We start from the raw sequence: 19,124 nt of genomic DNA, 5'->3' as shown, positions 1-19,124 counted from the left end.
GCGCCGCGGCGCAGAGAGGCCCCGCCATGCGCCGTGCGGCTCGGCCATGTCGCGCCTCCCGCAGCAGGGGCTTGTCCTGGCGGCCCGGGGCTGGCGCGGCGCCGCAGGTCAGACACCCCTCCTTCCCCACACCCCGACACCGCCCGCGGCTCCTCTAGCGACACCCGGCTATCGCCGCTTATAGCCCCGCTTTCGCTTCTCGGGTCGCGGGAAAGCGGCTCTCCCCGGAGGTGCAGTGGCCGCCCCGGTCAGGGCTGAATCCTAGGGAAGAACAGGCAGTAACTTGAATAATAAAGCGACGGTAGAAAGCTCCTCGCCGCCTTCAAGGTGTTGCTTTATTTAATGCCCGCTGTGTCGTCTCGTTGCGAGCTGCCCTGTTAGTCTGCCGTGTATGTGGAGGGAAACAGTAGAAACACCCATTTTAAACTAGACTGCACAAGAAACTGCAGTTACATTTCACCGCCCGGGTCTGCAGTCAAGCATCACATAGTGAACGCTTCATGTTGTGACTATTAGTTGTCAGCCATAAATGATGTTGAATTAGAGGCTAATCGTACTGGCTCTCACAACAAATCTATGTACCTACGTTTTGCTATAAGCCTTGGAGACTCAGCTACCCGAAAGGCACGTGTTTTGCTTGTGTTATCCTTGCTTATGCTGGTGAAGATGTAATAATATTTGTTTAAAGGGTAGCAGCACAAATTAGTTTTCTAGCAGGCACGTGGTAAGTAACATACAGAGCAACCATTCTAAATAGATGTTTATCTTCTGCCTGCCCTTTCCTTACTACATGTCTGGATGATTTGTATTCAGGCACAAGCACTTCTTCAGTTGCAAAAGGCTGTGACAGAGAATTGTAAACTTTCTGACAATTCATTTTTAGTTTTAGATTTTGTCTTATCGTGCCCATTCCCAGCTCACAGATGCGTACTTGCAGTATTCTTTAAAACTCGCCTGCTTTGGCTGTGTGTGGGTTTGGAGGTGGGATACAGTAACTATTCAGTTTGGCTAATGCTGCTGTCATGGGAGGTCAAGACATAAACAGGGACTCATGGGTATCCTCCACACAGGAAAATTCCTGTATTAACCTGTGTTATTTGATGGTTTCTTTTCAGCATTAGCAATAAAAAACAGAACTGGAAAGGCCTTGAAAACTGTATAATTTTTCTAAATGAGAGAAATTTTTTGAAGACATAGTCAAGAAGAGACAATATACAGGTGTGGTGCCTGGAGCCCTTTGGTGTTTGAAGGAAGCAAGGGAGGGAGAGTGCTGAGTACCTCCTGATTGTCAGTTGTATGAATTGGGATGTGCAAACCAACAGAGCTTCCTGGGTTTTGTTGCTGAATTGTCAGGTTTAGCATATGTTCGTTTCTTTCTGTTATGAATATGTTTGTTTTTATCTGTTCCACGAGTATTTGATTGTCAGTTGAGTTGTGTGCACATTGTTTCATAAACTTGTGATGCACAGCAAATGGAGACCTTAAGGAGGGATATTTATGTCATATAAGTGAAAAAATGCTGCTAAGGGTCTGATGACTAGACCACAGTTCTGCAGTTTCCTAGCTGGAAAGATTTGGGGTTTTTTACCTTGACATGGTGCGTTTCTTTTCCTCTAGTTTGCAAATCATGTGCTCTCCGAAGATTTTCCATCCAGCCTGCCCAGCAGAGGAAGATTCCAAACCGGTATTTGGGCCAGCCCAGCCCCTTCACACACCCACATCTGCTCAAACCAGGTGAGGTTTGGGCCCTGCATGAACTAGTCATTGATATTTTCTTGTCTCTGTTTTTCTGAGTATATTGATTTTCTGCATCATAGAGTTGTTTGTGGTTTCAGCTGTTTATGACTTCCTTCATTAGCCAGTAATTACATTTAGTAGCTAATTTCCTTGTCTAAGATGATACTGATTCCAAAAATAGGCTTCACATGTGATGGCTTTCATAGCTTCTTTCTTTTTCCTCATGACGTACTCAGGGTTGTTTACTTGGGTGCTGCAGATCTTTTGTGGCAGTGCCATTTTGTGGGCTCGTCCTGCAAATAAATATGTTTTTTATTAAGAGAGAGTATTTTGTGCAAGCTGAGCTGTCAGAATGGTTCATATCCCATATCTTGTGAGTCACAAAACAAAGGTGCAGTTCGGCAAAGGTGAACGGGGAGGGACATTGATAGGTGGACACCACTTATCTAAAGAATGTGCCCTGTTCAGAGGAGTATTCAATATGAGGCAAAGGAGAAAAAGAAACTTGTGACTTTTGTAGTGATAGAGGCTGAAGTTGTGCATTTTTTTGAGATTCATGAAAATGAGTGTATAGGCATAAGATGACCCCAGATAAATTTTAAAAACAATAAACAAAAAAAAAAAAAAAAAACCAAACAAAAAATGCAGCAAAAATATTTTCAAGAATATGTTCAGGAAAACACTCTGTGTTCTTCCATAGGCGTGTATAAAGGAAGAACAGATAAATATATGTGTGTGTATCTATATATATATACACACTTCTGTATTTAATTGTAGAATAATTCAGAATAACCTCACACAGTTAACAGGATCCCCCAGTGCTCAAAGCTGGCCTAACTTCAGCGTTAGATCAGGTTGCTTAGGGCACTCATTGACAGCTCACAATAAACAAGGCTGACTCCTTAAAGTGCAGCCAAAGCACTGGAAGTGAATTCCAGTTATCCAAAGTATTTTTCCATTTAATAAAGCAGAGGTGGTTTCTTTAAAATCATATGACATTGCTTTATTGCAACCATTGTTTTAAAAAGCAAATGCCTTTAATGCAAAGAGAATTTCCAGGCCTCACAACTGGAAGACAGCAGGGATTCCCATGTTTCACCCCATTGCAGCTTCTGAAATTCACTGGACTGTGGCAGTTAAAAAGCTGACTGGAGTGTGGTGGAACACAGGAAATTTGCATTATAGCATTGTGGAATTGTGAGGCCAAATTGCATTAAAACAGTTTCTGTGTTCTCTATCATTTCTAAATTTATAAAGTAAAACAAGTGTGGTGGGTTTTTTTGGGTTTTTTTTGGTTCTTTTTAAAGACTTCTACATCTAATAGGCATTGAGGATATAATTGAAAAGGTGTAAAAATTAATGCAAATAGAACTTCCCCCTCCCACTGCACTCATGCAAGAATCCACTGGTAATATAAGTCAAATGTAAATTTTTGTTCTAGAATTGTCACTGTGTAACACATGAAAGAGGAAGAAAAGGTTATGAAAGTGGAAAGTTAACGAATGGTATCAAAATTCAGTTCATCTTAAAGCAGGCTATTAGTCAAAGTACTGATTAAGGCTCTTATATTAATTTAGATCATAATTAGGGAGTCTCACAATTTTAAAAATACATACTTCAGCTGTTGCTGGTTGTCCTTTGAACTTCAGTCCTGTTTTGGTGAGTATCTTGATTGCTGTACTTCATGTCTTTTGGGACTCGAGCAGTTGAAAGAGTACCTCCATTTGAAAGATCATTTGCTTAGTGTTATTAGAAATACAGTATTCAACTTTAGAAAAATCTGAATTGTTAAATATTGAGAAAAGCTACATATGTCCTGGAGAAGATCCCTTCCCTTAACAGGAGTCTGATGGCAGCCTGCAGTCTGTGGTTTATTTCTGCCTGGAATCTTGAGACTGGTTAGACTCTGCGATCTCTGTTGCTTCTGCGTGATCTCCCAGAATCTCTGACACTCAATTTGCTCCTTGTGGTTTAGAAATAGTCACTTTATGAGTTGACTTAGTGTGTATTTGGACAAACATTCTAGCTTTATCTGAGAAAATTAATGCTCAACCTCAGGAAGCAAACTTCTGTTCAATGTCCATGCTGTAAAACCCATCAGTTTTTAGCGGTCAAAGTTCAGTTTGCCTTGCCCCATCCCCTTGTTGTTTTTTTTTTAACACGTTCTCTGCAAACATTTGGATGTTTGTCTAAATCTACCAGGTTTTGTGATTTCTACCTTTGCACAGAAATACGTAACATAGCATCCAATTGGTTAAAACCAATGTCTGTCTTTGCATGATGGAGAAGCAGCCTGAATGAAGATGTGCTGTAGGGATGGAAGGTGAAGAGTAGCAAGGGAAAGGCTTGTGAGGGATGACAAAGGAGCCATGCACATGTAAGGCATCAGGGAGTAGGCAGGAATTGGGCATGTGATGAGTAAAATACCCTTAATGCCTTGAATTTCTCCATCTGATTTGTTTTGTGTTCACAGGAGAGGTAACGCCAGGATTGTCACAGGTGGAATACGCTCTTCGCCGGCACAAATTGATGGTGTTGATCCAGAAGGAAGCCCAAGGCTGGGATAGTTTGGACCACACAGTGATTTTGCTGTCCAACCCTACATACTATATGAGCAATGACATCCCCTATATTTTCCACCAGGACACTAATTTCCTGTACCTCTGTGGGTTTCAGGAGCCTGACAGCATCCTTGTGCTGCAGAGCATTCCTGGCAAAGCGCTGCCATCTCACAAATCCATACTTTTTGTGCCCCGGAGAGATCCAAATCGAGAGCTGTGGGATGGGCCCAGATCAGGCCCAGATGGGGCAATTGCTCTCACAGGAGTAGATGAAGCTTACACCATTGAGGAGTTCAGGCACTTGGTGGCCAAGCTGAAAGGTAACAAAAAATAGAGTGGGAATGAGATGAGATGTGGTCTGTAGATGGTACAGGTTTGGGAGGTGGTCTGTGACATCACTTTGAGACTAAAATGAACTTGGAGAGGGGCAGGGAGTATGGTTGTGGCAAAGGCAGTTGGAAGTTCATGTTAGCTCTTTGAGGGCCACCAATGGATATGTAGTTTCGAAAATTTCTGACTTTCTTGTATATCTGTGTGAATGCCAGTCTGAGTATCTGTGAAATATTAAGGAACAGGGTGAGCAAGAATATGTTACTGATTTAGTTGTATCTGTTTGCTGACAGAGCCAGAACCAGATGACATATAGGAAACTTGAAGGCTTTTTATTCATAATAGGCTTGGAAAACTATCCACACTGGGAGCTTGTTAGTCCACTCATTTAGCTAGATGATGACTTTCCCCTGGAATACAAACATTGCTGTGCTTTAGAAATATTCTTCTGCATCTCACATCACCATGTAGCCTCAATACTTATAATCTAGGGGGAACTTAAATGCATTATAAAATGAAGTTGAAGAAGGCTCATGACAATATAAGGGCAGGTGTGACTTTGGAGGGATCACACAACTAGAGGGAGAGAATTCTGGGGTATTAAATACTATCTTGGGATTAGTTATTTTGTTTCAAAAAAGGATATCTTGAAAATAGGTAAGTCACAGAGCAAAGGATGATCAAAGAAAGCAGGAAATGTGTGTGAGATACATGCTGAACAAACCTGCTCAGCTTGAAGGCAAGGTATGAGATGTGTATGTCTCATGGACAGGCTGAATGGGAGAACGATCCAGAAGGTGCACTGTAATGTGATGGCTGCTTAGCTTACCCAAGTGCAGTTTTGACAGTGAACTCTGAATGGATCTGAGTCAGATGCATATATTCAGTGATGGTTGTAATCCCCATTATTTGCCCAGAACAGGGATTTGTCAAATCAATATGCTATGAATTGGTAATCTTCCAAACTTAGAAGACATTGCTGGTATTCTGTGACAATGCAAGTGTCTATAGCCTGTCAATGTAGATTCAGAGAAAATTACTTTTCTCAAATACAGCCACGGATCTTGTTTAAGGGGAGCGAGTTAGTTTAAGATGGGGAGGGACATTTCTGCATTTATTTTAGTCTGTGGCAACTTTTGTTTTGTTTGCTAGGTGAGTCAAACATGGTTTGGTATGACTTGAGAAAACCAGTGCATGCAGAGCTGCACTCTGACTACATGCAGTCCCTGGCTGAGGTAAAAGCTCGGAGCAAAAACCGCATCCAGGGCGTTCGACATCTCGTGCAAAACCTTCGGCTGATCAAATCCCCTGCCGAGATTGAGAGGATGAAGATAGCTGGCCGGGTGACAGCAGAGGTAATGGGGTTGTGTGCTCTCCTAATGAACCAGTGCATTGCCTTGATGAGGTGACATGAGTTGGAAGGAGAGCTTTGGTCTAATCTGTTACTGAACTGCTCTGTCTCAACCCCTGGCTGGGCTTGGCTCCCTCCACAGAACAAGGAGAAACAGGAAGACTGCTTAGACTACCAGATTCTCTCAATTAGCATAACTCCAGTGAAGAAAAGCCAGCAGCTGTTAGACTTTGTTTGAAAGCAAAGGCTAGCCTTTTCACTGTCTTCCCAGCTTATTCTCTGCTTTCCAAAATAATTTTCTTTCCCATCTATTATGTTTATTTTGAGAAAATAGTTTTTATGAAGGGTTTTTATGAAGATGTTTCCTATGTATGTGTCTGCATTCCCCCTTCACTCTCAAGTACCTTTTGAATTCATTGGCCACTTTTAAAAAAATCTGACAGATATCTCAAATGCAGTTACATTTTCGTAAATGTTATTAAAATAGCCAAGTAGACAAGAGAGGCACAGATTGTCCTTCTCTGAAGGAAAAGCTGCATAAGGCAATCCTGTTATACCTGAGGGAATCCATAAGTGAGACAACTTGGAAAATGCCAAAACCATGGGATCATCCTGAATCATCTATTTTTTTTTTATTTTTTTTTTCCAAAAACTAGAGTCAGTCATCACCTAAGTACAGTTTCACAAGGCACAGGGTATAGACAGGGTATAGAACTTAACTGCTTCTAGTCTTGACAGCACTTTCACCAAAGAAGTTGATGAAACCCACTGATTCTGGGCCAGCTGATTTTGGGCCTTCCTCAAGAAACAACAGGTGGAAACAAAACCAGTTCGTGCTCCTTTGCTAACTGAAAGTCCCTTCATTTTCACAGGCTTTCACAGAGACAATATTTGCCAGTAAATCCCCTGTGGATGAAGCCTTTCTGTATGCAAAGGTGAGTACTTCGTAGCTGGAAGTGAGATAAAAGGGCTGGATGTTGGTTATCCTTCCAGGAAACCAGAAATGATGTCTACCACATGTCTCCCATTGTAGCACATTTATTCACCCAGCTCTTGGGGTTCCTTGGACATGCAGAAGAGTCAGTGTGAGGAATTCTTCAGCTGTATTTCCTGTACCCTTTTTTAAGGAGTGTAGCATTTGTCTAAGTTTCTCTCTGTTGATGACTATTTGTACTATATAGAAATGTAAAACCTGCTAAACTCTAGGTAGAGTTATTACCTTATTCTATAGAACAGGTCTGTTGTACAAAATTTAAGTAGTTATAACACCTGTTTGTAAAACCTGCTTCTCTTGCCTCTAACTTCTTACTGCATCAGATTACCACAACCATCTTGAAGCAGTTCAGATGCCTCTCAGTTACAAAATAAGGACTGATTGGCCTGCACATTTGGTAAGGAGCTTTGTAAGGAATTGCAGTGAGATGCCTGGAGAAATATCAGCAAGATTTGGCCCTCTGTTATGAAATGGATGGGCCTGTGCTGACATGGCACTGGCAGTAGTGAGCTGAAAAAACTACTTTAATTATAGTGTATTTAACAGGTCAGTTTTTCAGTCCAGACCAGGATTGTAAAACCTTTGCTCCATGTTGGCATCCTGGAGTGTTCCACACATGATTTTGGTACCCATAGAAAAGATATGCTATTAATATGTTGAGGGTCTTTATAGGTGTAAATTTATTAATTTCCAGCCTTTCATCAGCTTCATCATTTAAGAAGGGTAAAGATCTTGAGGCTTAAGGTGCTTTTTTCTTCTATCCCCTCAGACATCAAGGTAGTGCATGCTTTCAAACCTTCTTAGTTCAACAGTCATGAAAAATAGATACTGCTGTAAATATGCTGGTACTTTGCAATTTTAAAAGACAGAAACAGACCATGACTGTTGTCATGCTGACATATAGGATCTTTGAAAATTTGCAGAGTCATATGGAAAATAAGAGCATTATTTTATATAAGAACAAATCCTCACCTGGATGTGTGACATTGTAATGAATGTTTGAGACAGTATTGAAAGCTAGTACCAGAAAGAGCTTCTGGGAAACCTGGTAAAGGCTTGAAAAACCCTTGAAAAAGTGGATGGTTCTGTATTTTTTTCCTCCAGAGTTCCTGCAAAATATTTGACTGCTTTCATTTAGTCAACTCACTTTCCAGTTTCACTTTGTATTGTACAAATTAAGAAAACAGTTGTAGGACAAGAATTTTTATGGTTCTAGGGCAGTTAATGACCTGAATCAGCTCTAATGGTTTTCTCTTCTCTGTATTGTTGCTCCAGTTTGAATTCGAGTGCCGGGCTCGTGGTGCTGACATATTGGCATACCCCCCTGTTGTTGCTGGTGGCAACAGATCAAACACTTTGCACTATGTGAAGAATAATCAGCTCATCAAGGTAACCCCTGTGCTGTCCAGTAACTTGAAATCCAATGCTGTGACACAAATATACGTTCCCTAGCTGCTGCTTGTTTTGACTGAACAGATCAAAGCACTTAAATACATATTTTTTAAGTGAGCAAGGGAAAAGAATCCTGCCCTGGTTAATTTTACTGTCAGTGGCAGATTCAGCTTGTCCTTCTTTCCTCTCAGTTCTTGCTGCAGTATTTTCTGAACAGTGCAAGGACTTGCAAACAAGGTTGCAGATAATTTACTGAATGTCTGCTCTCACAGCAGCTTGCAGTGCTGAGGGCCTCACAAAAAAAGGGGAGCCACTGTCGCAGGCAGAGGAAAGGCACCGGAGGGGATCTTCTGCTGTCACTTGCATTCCTTGGCCTTGCTTTGCAGTATAAGGGCAAAGTGCATTCCTGCTCTGGTGAAGCTAAAACATATTTTGGTTCCATGTAGCCCAGCAGAGCAGGGAAAGGGAACAAGTAAGGAACACATCAGCATTAAATGTCAAGAGGTGGAAGAGTAATGTGTTTTGTCTTATTTTGAAGATTCCTGTTGAACTGAACTCTCTCCAGCTTTCCTGACAATAGATCTTTAGATTCAGATAAGTATTTTCAGGGACAGTATGCCCTCACTGCTCTGCTCACTATTTACTTTTCAGAGGAGCATATTTTTCCTCTGTCTTAAGGCAGAATGAAACTTTCCCACTAGCATTGTCTTTTCTTGAAACTGGCACGCTAGCAGACCTTGAAATGATCTGCAGAGACAAATGTACAAAAGATATGACAGGCTGCTTTTGGCAGGAAGAAGCCTCCTTTGTTGTTCTGTCATCCAAGGTCAGGCGCGCTGCTGTAACTCCAGTTGCTTCTGTTAAAGTTGTTCAGTTAAATGACTGTCACTTGTTTTTTTCCAAAACTATTAAGTAGAAGGCTAAACCCATAAACTTGACTCTTCCTTTGTGTGCTGCTTCCTACAGATCTTGTTTCCAAATAGGCTAACAAAGTGTCTAATTTGGGAGGTATCTGAATGTTTCTTCCAGTTTTTTACTTAGAGGGATCTGCTTTAAAGAAAGGACAAGCACAGCATAAGGCATTTACTGGATAATCAAACCACAAGCTGAATTCCCTTAGTCAATAAATTGTTACTTAGCTTGTTTAATTGCTTGGAAGATGGAAGGTGCTGTAATTTCAAATTTGCCTTAAAGAATTCAACCAGCTATTCTGGAAGAGTTAAAAAGTACAATTTAAATGGATAGTTCATGGCCTGTCTATTCAGAGGGATAGTGAGATCTGCTCACTGCTGGTTTATCTGCTGCGTGTCTGTTTGTGTCACTTAACTGTACACAATGATAGCAGCTAGTGCTGGAAGTAGCACTAGCAGTGAAATTCTGCTGCTTTATTCTTTCACTTAACATGCTGCAATTATGGCTTGCCATTCCACATCATGTCTGCTGGCACAGTCATGGATCTGTGGAATGAATCTCTACATGTAGTGTAAATCTATAGAGAATTTAATCCAAACTTTTTGAATATCTTACTGCTCTATTTGTTGTTAGCCCATTTAAGGAGGGAAAGCAAGACAGTTGTTTTGTTCCTGGCCCTTTGTCTTTCTTCTGTGTGACTTTTTTGGAGATGTGTAGTCATTGATATGTAACAGTTTTGCTGAAGTGGAGATTCACATCTCCAAAATTTTTTTCTTCATCACCAGATAGATCCAGAAAGATACGTTAAAACAGTCAAAAAAGTCCTAGAAGAGAAAGGGAAGGTTGTACAAGCTATTCACCAGTGCATTTACAGCAGTGATTAGAGCAGCTATCCGATTTTGTGATACAAAGTGGCTTTACTGGGCCCTCATATCCTATGAAAAGGGTAAATTTGTCGCTGTTAGTGATCCTGAGGGGAGCTCAGAAATCCTATGCTTTTGTTGCAAGCCCCCTCTGTTTGAGTCACTATAGCTGAGAACTTCTAGTGAAAGGAATCGTAGGCATAATTTGCTGGAGTAAGTGATCCAGGTGTGAATAGGACTTATGTCTCAGAGAGCAGAATAGTTCAAGGCAAATGCCTTTTTTTTTCTCCAAAATCTTCATCTTAAAAGTTCAGGTGGTAGATAAGCATAACAGTCAGAGTCTACCCTGCAGAGACACGATCCAACTGGATTAGCCCATTTATAAACAGTACTACCTGCAAAAGGAATTCACATTTCTGCAGCTGCGTTGTGAAAACAGAATCATAATCTCCCTTCCTGCTCTCAGACAGAAAAATCAGTTAATAGCTGGACTGACCCACAGAGAATTCTTTCCTGTTATTCTCTAGGATGGTGAACTGGTCTTGCTAGATGGTGGATGTGAATTTTCCTGCTATGTGAGTGACATCACACGTACCTGGCCTGTTAATGGAAGGTATGCTGCAATAAGTTTTTTAGAAGAATTTTGATAAGTTATTACATAATTGATGATTGAATGTGTGTTTAATCATAGTTTTATCATGTCCCATTCTGTGGTGCTTCAGAGTAATCAAATTATACAAAGTAATCGTTCAGCTCTATTCCCCACTGCCTCATTAATTACTGCATGAATATGTGTGATTATTGCTATTTTCAGCTATTACAGCATGCTTAAAGTGCACAGATGGCTTTCATACATCTGACTTCAGTTGTGTGTAAGAAAACAGGAGTTTCAGTTGATGTGTACATAGCTCTGCCAGTTGTGAATTTGCTGGTGTGGCCTTTTGTACAAGGAGACAGTTGCTTTGCTTTCTGGTTTTCCCTTGCGCCATCCTTGAACTGAATCTGTCCCCAGAATAGGTTCTGGGGACAGAACCTCTTTTCTTTTGGAAACAGAGGTTTAGTTGTGAGATATTTCCTTTACTCAATGGCCTTCAGGTTCACCAAACCCCAAGCAGAACTGTATCAAGCTGTCCTGGATATCCAGAAGTCCTGCTTGAGCCTCTGCTCCCCTGGTATGAGTCTGGAAAATATCTACAGCCTCATGCTGAGCCTTATTGGACAGAAACTGAAAGACTTGGGTGTCCTGAAAAGCAGCATCACCGACAGCCATTTTTTCAAGGTACCTCAAGTTTTTTACTCTAGTTTACTCCTGTTTGCTCAAGTTTACTCCTGTTAATCCTGATTAATCCTTGGCTAGTTTTAGGGCTTTAATTTGGGTTACAAATGTGGTTTCAGGATATCTCTTCTAATTGCTGCTACACAGTGCTGTAATTCATGTCGTGGGCTGGTCTCAGCACAAGAATGAATTTCTCTGAGACAAGGCTAAACTCTAAGATGTGATTTAACCATTTGGTACACAATTTGATCTGATAATCCCCAGTCTTACATGCACATAGTGTGAATATTTGTTCCTTGGTTCTTGCTGTTTCACTCTGCAGATCCATTCCCATTGCTCTGCACTATTTCCCAGTGCAGAAACAGCTTTAGAGCACAGTCTGAAGGGAACTATAGGGCACTAACACAAGATTCCGGGTCTAGGGCTGGCTGCAGACAGTTATTCGTACTTTTGTGGTCTGTTTTACATCACAAAAATCTGCATTGCCACCAAAAGGTGCAGCCTATTCTCAGTCATTCCACCTGCCGCCTCTTCTGCACCATTTTGTGTCAGTACTGGAATTCACAGAGCTACCTGCTGAACAAGACCGGGAAACTGCTCTGCCTTAGAGCAGAACCTGCACGTAGATAGAATCGGTTTGCAGTTAGAGAAGTTTATGCGGTCACTCGCAGTGCAGAGCACGGCTGCCGATGCCAGTAGTGCCAAGATGGCGGGAGCAGGTGAGGGCGGCACGGCCTTGGCAGCCGGACGGGTCCTGCCGGATTCAGCTGCGCGCGGTGCCGCTGCCATGGCAGCCCCGCTGCCGCCGGCCGAGCGAGGTGTCGTGCCGCGTTCCTCCGGCAGGGGGAAGCACAGCCAGACGGGAGCGGCGCCGCCGGCTCAGTCCCTTGGCTATGAGGAGCGTAGGCTAGGGAGGAGTTCTCCCCGATTCCTCTTTCGGAGGGAGGGAGGTTAGGATGGTGCGGTGGGAGGCGGTGTCCGTGCCTTACAGAGGTGGGTTGAAATCATGCTGTCGCTACTGAATGAAATCGGCACAGCATTCGCTCTGCTGTGCATAGGAGACAACTTTCACAGCCCAGAGCAGCTATACCCGCTGCTGTCAGTTGTGAAGATCTGCTGATGGGAGTCGTGCAGGGCTTGGATGTTCAAGGGATGTTTAAGGGTTGGGGCAGCAAAGCTCAGCGATTTGCAAATTGACATCTTGCCTGACGTGCTGAGATGGTGATGGGTTTGGGCTGTTCTTTTTAGTGCAGGGGAAAGGCAATCTGCAGTGTACTCATAATTGGCACCTGGTACTGGCGGGTTTTAAGGGCCATCCAGTTCTAGTCAATGGAAGGCAGGCCCTGGTGAACTAGGCATGGCAGTAAGACTGCTAGTTAAGCACATAACTGTTCTGCCTCTTTTCCCTATCTTTTGTGTTGGAACAAGTTGGGCTGTGTTTAACTGTGCCTCTGTGACACTTGTTCTGTCTTCTCGTAGGCTGTTCGAAAGTACTGCCCTCATCATGTGGGCCATTACTTGGGCATGGATGTTCACGATACCCCGGATATATCTCGATCGCTCCCGTTCCAGCCAGGCATGGTGATAACCATTGAACCAGGTAAAAGCACTCAATGGTGGACAAAAACATGCTGAAGACATGAGGACAAAAACTTTTACTGAGGGTAACAGTATTGCCTTTCGATAATTAGCTGGTCCTGCACACCAAAGCATTCACATCCTTTCTGGTGTAGCTGGAAACTATAGCAGTATTGGAAAGTCTTTAAGTTATTCCCCTCCCAAAGTCATTACAGTATTAGGAAACCCTATTTCCTTCCCAAACATAGCCAAGGTAACACGTAGTGGGAGTAAACTCGTGAAGCAGAGTAGTGTAGAGCTCAGGCTGTGCAGCATACGTGAACTACAGTGCAGAAATCAATTCACTTGTGCTGCGTTCTGTGTTCCTGCCACTGAACTTCTACCAGTCACTGGTATTGTCTCAAGCATTGCAGTGAGCAATTACAGGGATTCACAGCTGAGCTTTGCAAATTAGGCATACTGTGAGAAATCTTTCTATCTCCTTGTCACTAGATTTAGAGCCGTCAGCTGGAAACTTACATTTTGCTTGCCTCTTCTCTCTCTCTATTCAGAACATTGTTAAAATCATTGTGAATGTAACACTGAGAGCAAGAAGTGTGAAAAGGCCAGGTGTAACTATGGAAGTTTTTATTAATGTGCTGATATCTGTAGCCACAGAGGGACACTTCCTTTGCCCACCAACAGCCATGAGTGAGAGGAAAGAGAGTAACTTGCCATATTAAAAATTCTCAGGATCATACACATTGTATTGCTGAAAGTCCAACCCTGCTCTCCTGGTGGTGCAGTAAGGGAAAGGTGGTGTTCTGGAGAGTGTTGTGTGTTTTAATTCCATTTCTTATTTCAGGCATTTATATCCCTGAGGATGATGTGAGTGCTCCGGAGAGGTTTCGTGGCATTGGTGTGCGCATTGAGGATGATGTTGTGATAACAGAGGATGCACCTCTCATCTTGTCTGCTGACTGTCCCAAGGATATCTACCACATTGAGCAGATCTGTGGCCGCAGCTCATGATGCCCCTTCTCCACCTCTTTCATCCTCCTTGGGAGATGCAGCCCTGCAGGGATGCAGATCCCTTCGCTGGCTGTAGTTGTCAAGTGATGGAAGGCATGGACAGTTGATGGCCATTTCCAAGATTGGGACTGGGCAGTGGAATGCAAAAGGCTTGGGTACTGAGGGATGAAAGAACAAAGCAACCTTTTCTGTGCTCAATTTTCTTCTGATTTGTGCTGATGTTAAACTGTTGTATGATGTGGGAGTGGATTAACCCCTCGGCTGTGTGTATCCGTGTGTTCTGGGACCCTTGGCGGGTCCCTTGGCTGGGACCCTTCAGCGCCACCAGATGCATAGGTACAACAGCTGAGACCGAGGCCCCCTTTTTTCCCCCCTTAGCAGCAGTCAGATTTTTAAAATGAGGCTTTTATAAATGCTGGTTTGGGATAAGAAAGTGTCAGCTTGAATTTTATAGAACCATGTAAGGAGATAGCCTGGTAATCAGGAAGATGGGTTTGTTGGAGAGGTGGTTGTATCTGAAGCCAATGGAGAATTCTTTTCGTATTTTAAGGATAAAGATGTGTTTAGGCCTTGTTCAAGCATAGGCAAAATAGGCCTGCAGCAGGGAAAAACACCTTGTCTTTCAGCTTATTGGAGTGTTTCAGAATTTCAAAAAGTACAAATAGGGCTCAGAAGGATAGACATACCTATTCTTGCTGTCTTCCACATTCCCTTCCTTTTGTCCCAAAAGTCCATTAGTTTTTCCTGCTCTAATGTAGGAAGCAGAACCATGCTGATTATGCTGGACTCCACTGGTGAGCTGTTGGTTGTCACCCAGATGGGAGGTGTCCAGTTCTGGGACAGTCACAGCACCTGTCCGGCTTATGCTTGCTTTGTGCTGTAAGTGCCAGCAGCTTCAGCAGTGTGGTTTTAAGGAGTCTGTCCTATGGCAAGTCTTTACATGGCTTTTATATGGAATTAATTGGAATTAAAAGTAATTTTTCTTTTCTGAACTCAGAGGGCATGACAAGAGCTGACTTTTAGTTTTTTCCAAGTGCTCTGACAATATTTTTGAAGCAGCTGCAAATGTTACTGGGACTAGGCTGGGTGAGGAGTAAAGAGAAGAGTTTTCTACCCTGACCATCAGCCTACCACCCAGGCCATTGTATGCCATAGTAAATACACTTACTAGAGGCAAGCACAGCATCTGTGTATTTACTGAAAATATTTAGACAATTAGCTATTTAACATGTCTGAAAAATGCCTCTCATCAGAGCATCTCCTGTTATTTACACTTGCTGTTGCATCACCTTACTTCCTTTCTTATGATAGCTTTCAGTGCTCTTCATTTGTTACTCTAAATTTTCTTTCTCTTCTCTTCCTAGATTGTCTATTTTTGACCCACTATGTCACTGCTTGCTAATCCATTTTACTTTCTTATCAACGTCACTGCCTCTTCCTCGGTTTGGCCTAATTCCCCACAGTGAATGTAGCCACAAGCATGTGGGAAAGGTGCTCAGGGTTCTGGAGTTTGACCTCTGGTTCTGTTGCTGTGTAATCTCTAGCAAAATCTGCACTTGTTTTTTCCCCCCTCCTTGTTTTTTTTTCCTATGTTTCACTTAGTGAAGGCCAAGTGGGCAGTGTCTTGCATCTCTCATTGCATTTAACGTGAGCTGGGTGCACGCACTGGAGTTGGAATTTTGGCACCTGAAAGGCAGCCAAGGCGTGCCATAATTTTATTTTCTAAATATGACAAAAAGAAATGCTTTTATGGGGTTTAGTGTATCAAGTTTCACCTATTTAAGGGAATCTGCTAATCTCTGATGGCAGAGCTTGTTAAATACTCCTGTGTTGCAGTGATAGCTACAGCCTAAAATGTTAGAAGGGAGGCTTCCTAAGTATGAACACAGACCTGATGAATACTTTTGATGTTGTTCTGATCTGTAATACATTTGTTCCAATTACACCTGTTAGAGCCACATCAACTGGGCCAAATCTTGGGGATTTTGGAACTATGTAAGCAGCTTAAAATAACATTAATCTGAGAGATACATGTGTGGGCTGATCTGCACATCTGCCCATGAATCTAATAGAGTTAATAATGGTACTTACTGTAAATAAGCCTTTAAAATGCATATATACAAATTATTTTTAAAATAAAACAATTTGTAGGAAGTAATTTCTTAGGCCATCAAGTTGTATGCTGTTGAATAGATACATGCACCTCCAAAAACAGCATTGTTTTTGAGGGAGATTTATAAATTGTGTGTGACCTGTTTTGGACTTGAAATAACATTGTCAAATGTTATTTCACACGCTAATTCCTACTCCTCTCAGGAAAATCCTGCAACTTGTAAACACCAATAGATCTTAGGAATGCTGCAGATGAATGTTTCTGTTAGTAATGAAGTGTTTGTGACTCTGCTGAGTGGAAAGTAATGGATCTGCTAGGGCTGCTGACTGTGTCTGATTCAGGCCATGCATATTCTGTAATTTTTCTACTGTGTTCAGCCATTTTTTCAGCATGGTTTGAATGCTGGTTTGAATCTCTTGTTCCATGTAAAGGGTGCATTTCACAGAAGGTATTAAATCTGCATCCTATGAACCTAAATTTTGGAAGGCTGTTTCTCACTTGTTGCAGAGATGAATAATCTGTGACCTACACACATGCTGCAGTGTCCCTTGCAAACAACCAAATCCTTGAACATTTTACACGACCTTCATCAAGAAACCCTAAAGAGCTTGGTTCTCTGGCTGCCGGCACGGCACATACCCGTGGTATATCTCCCTGTCGCTGATCCCTTCCTGCCAGACTGCTTCTGCCACAGAAGAGATTCCTCCCTCCAGCCACTTGGGTGCAGGACCAGCTCTCAGTGGTGGCACAAGTTGACAGCTGCTTAATGAGGGCGTTGGTGGAATCATGGGGAGTGAAAGAGAAATTGAGGTACAAACAAGTTCACATAGGGAGAGATTTTATTCATGTGGCACGGGTCTTAAGGACATCAGAGTATGAGAGAAAACGAGAGCCAACCATCCCTGTGGAGAAGCTGCTTTGTTTTCAGAGGAACTCTGAGAGGCTTTTGGCTTTCCCACTTCACCTTCTGCCAGGGGACTATTTTGCCTTGCAGAGAACTAGTAAAGTCCTGTTGTTAAATACAGTCTGAGCAGAGGTACCAATTTGCAGATTTGCTTCTGTCATTGAAGTGGAACAAAATTTGTCATTTAACACAATTTGGCATTCTACCTCTATGTGAAAAAATACAGTATGTCTTTCCTAAAATTGCATTCATTATTTTGCAAAGGAACACAGTGTAGGAAGTAGCAAACTGAGGTAGCTCAGTAAAGAGAATGGACTTGAAGAGTTCTGGGACCGTACAATGCAATAAGAGAAGAATCAGGAGAAGGTTGTGATTTGCAGCGGCAGGGATGTGTGCCAGGGGGATGGGAGAGCAAGGAGAGAACAACAGAGCATAAGCTGGCTATTCAGTATGTTGTCAGAATGGTGCAATAGCTCCAGAAAACTAGTTATGCTGTTTCATAACCCTGATTGATTTGTCCTACTCAGTAGGGAGGAACAAAAGAGTCAAGATTGTATTGATGAACTTCGTCTTAACAGTTAGTTTAATTATTTCTTTTAAAAATCAATAGAATTATCATACAAGAAAGTTTTATGCAGTTTCAGGTTATTGATTATGTGTCATATTTCAAATAATGCGAAGGGAAAAATGTATGTTTCTAGGCAAAATCTTCATTTTGATTGAGGGAGCAAGGCTGAGGTTACATGCTCTTATGCTATCCAAATTGCTGCTGTGGAAATTGAGTAATTACTCCCAGGAGAATTACCATAAGGTCAAAAGAGTTAGGGCTAAACTTAGAAAAGAAATCTGTACGAGATAAATGACAAAAATGTTTTAATTGTGATATTTAATACTTTATGTAATTGGATAACAAAACTCTTCACTGACATAAATTGATGGTTTTAAATTTCTTTTAAACTGAGTTGTCCAGAAGCCTGTACAGCCATCTCTTTATTAGTATGCAGATCTAAAGTGCATTTAAGTTTATAATTCTGACATCATTACAGCATATCTGTTAAATATACTCCCTACATGTGTGCACAGCCTCCACTTGATTAAAAATCATCCTTTGGACACTGTCACAGTGCTGGCTCTAGGACTGGGTCTATAAAATCCACTGTATTTAAGAGATATATCAATAAATTACATTTTAAAGCAGTATCTATAATTGAAATGAACAGTGAGGCACCATGGGCTCAATAACACTCAATTTCAGCTCCTTTCTCCTCAGGTCCTTTCTCCTTCTCAGTTTGTCTTGCTGCCTTAACTGCCTGGCAGCTCTAAGCCTTCTTATGTAGCAGCAGGTGGAGCAGTGAACCCCTGTCTTCCCGGGACAGCTTGTGCCTCAGCCTACCTGGTTGTTTCCCTGAACCACCACGCAATATTTGGCTAACCAAAACCAGGCTTTTCAGAAGACGGGCAGAAAGGAACAAGGAAGACTTTTCAGCTCCTCCATGTGTACGTTGCCCTCACTTGCTGACTCATACCATGTATACCTTTTTAACAACCATGACAGAGTTATCCATTAACAATGGCAAAGGGGAAAAAAAAAAAATCCTGTCTGGGTAAGCTTAACAATGAGATTTTTGAACAAGGAAAAAGTTAACAAGCAAGCTGGTTCTAGACCCAGAAGTGAGAATGTGTACTATAGGCTTCAGTATGTTCTTTCCTGAGAACTCTCAGCCTGTGGTCCAACTAGGAGGTGTTGGCATTCCAGTGAAAACTTTTAAAAATGCAGTTCTTTCCAGGGAAATAGCTCACTGCATTTTTTTGGTGAGTAACCAGGCCAATATGAACAATATTTCATGAAAGGGAGAAAGAGACTCAGCTTCTTTTTATTCCCAGCAGCTCAAGGCTTCTGCCTCCGTGTGCCTTTGGGATATTAATGCAAAATGGGATTGGCCACTGATCCAAGTTAAGATTACATGATCTGACTCTTGTACCAGGAAATAGTTAGCAGATGTCAGGTAATGTCTTATCATGTGAATATTTTACTCAGGTAGTGCTTTAAGTTTAGGGATAATATACTGTGTTCTTTCAGTCTCTGTGCACAGAGAATGTAA

At 42.1% G+C, this 19,124-nt stretch overlaps 1 protein-coding gene and 1 long non-coding RNA gene across 2 annotated transcripts; one reads left to right on the top strand and one right to left on the bottom strand.

Moving 5' to 3' along the window:
* The first annotated feature begins 16 nt into the window (after positions 1 to 16).
* XPNPEP3 (X-prolyl aminopeptidase 3) lies at positions 17 to 18,222 on the top strand. Its single transcript, XM_015627964.2, has 10 exons — positions 17 to 107; positions 1,618 to 1,734; positions 4,211 to 4,618; positions 5,781 to 5,983; positions 6,852 to 6,914; positions 8,249 to 8,362; positions 10,668 to 10,753; positions 11,236 to 11,419; positions 12,896 to 13,016; positions 13,839 to 18,222. Exons 1-10 carry the CDS (start codon positions 47 to 49, stop codon positions 14,003 to 14,005), a joined length of 1,524 nt encoding a protein of 507 aa, XP_015483450.1. The 5' UTR covers positions 17 to 46; the 3' UTR covers positions 14,006 to 18,222.
* LOC107204570 lies at positions 1,057 to 4,195 on the bottom strand. Its single transcript, XR_001521652.2, has 2 exons — positions 3,354 to 4,195; positions 1,057 to 2,030 (listed from the first exon to the last, which is right to left on the bottom strand). It is a non-coding gene; the product is annotated as an uncharacterized LOC107204570 (long non-coding RNA).
* Positions 18,223 to 19,124: the final 902 nt, after the last annotated feature.

The sequence above is a fragment of the Parus major genome, chromosome 1A (assembly GCF_001522545.3).
Source record: "Parus major isolate Abel chromosome 1A, Parus_major1.1, whole genome shotgun sequence".
Classification (NCBI taxonomy): Eukaryota; Metazoa; Chordata; class Aves; order Passeriformes; family Paridae; genus Parus; species Parus major.
The sequence above is the reverse complement of the archived record's forward strand: the minus strand, read 5'-3'. Positions and strand labels throughout refer to the sequence as shown.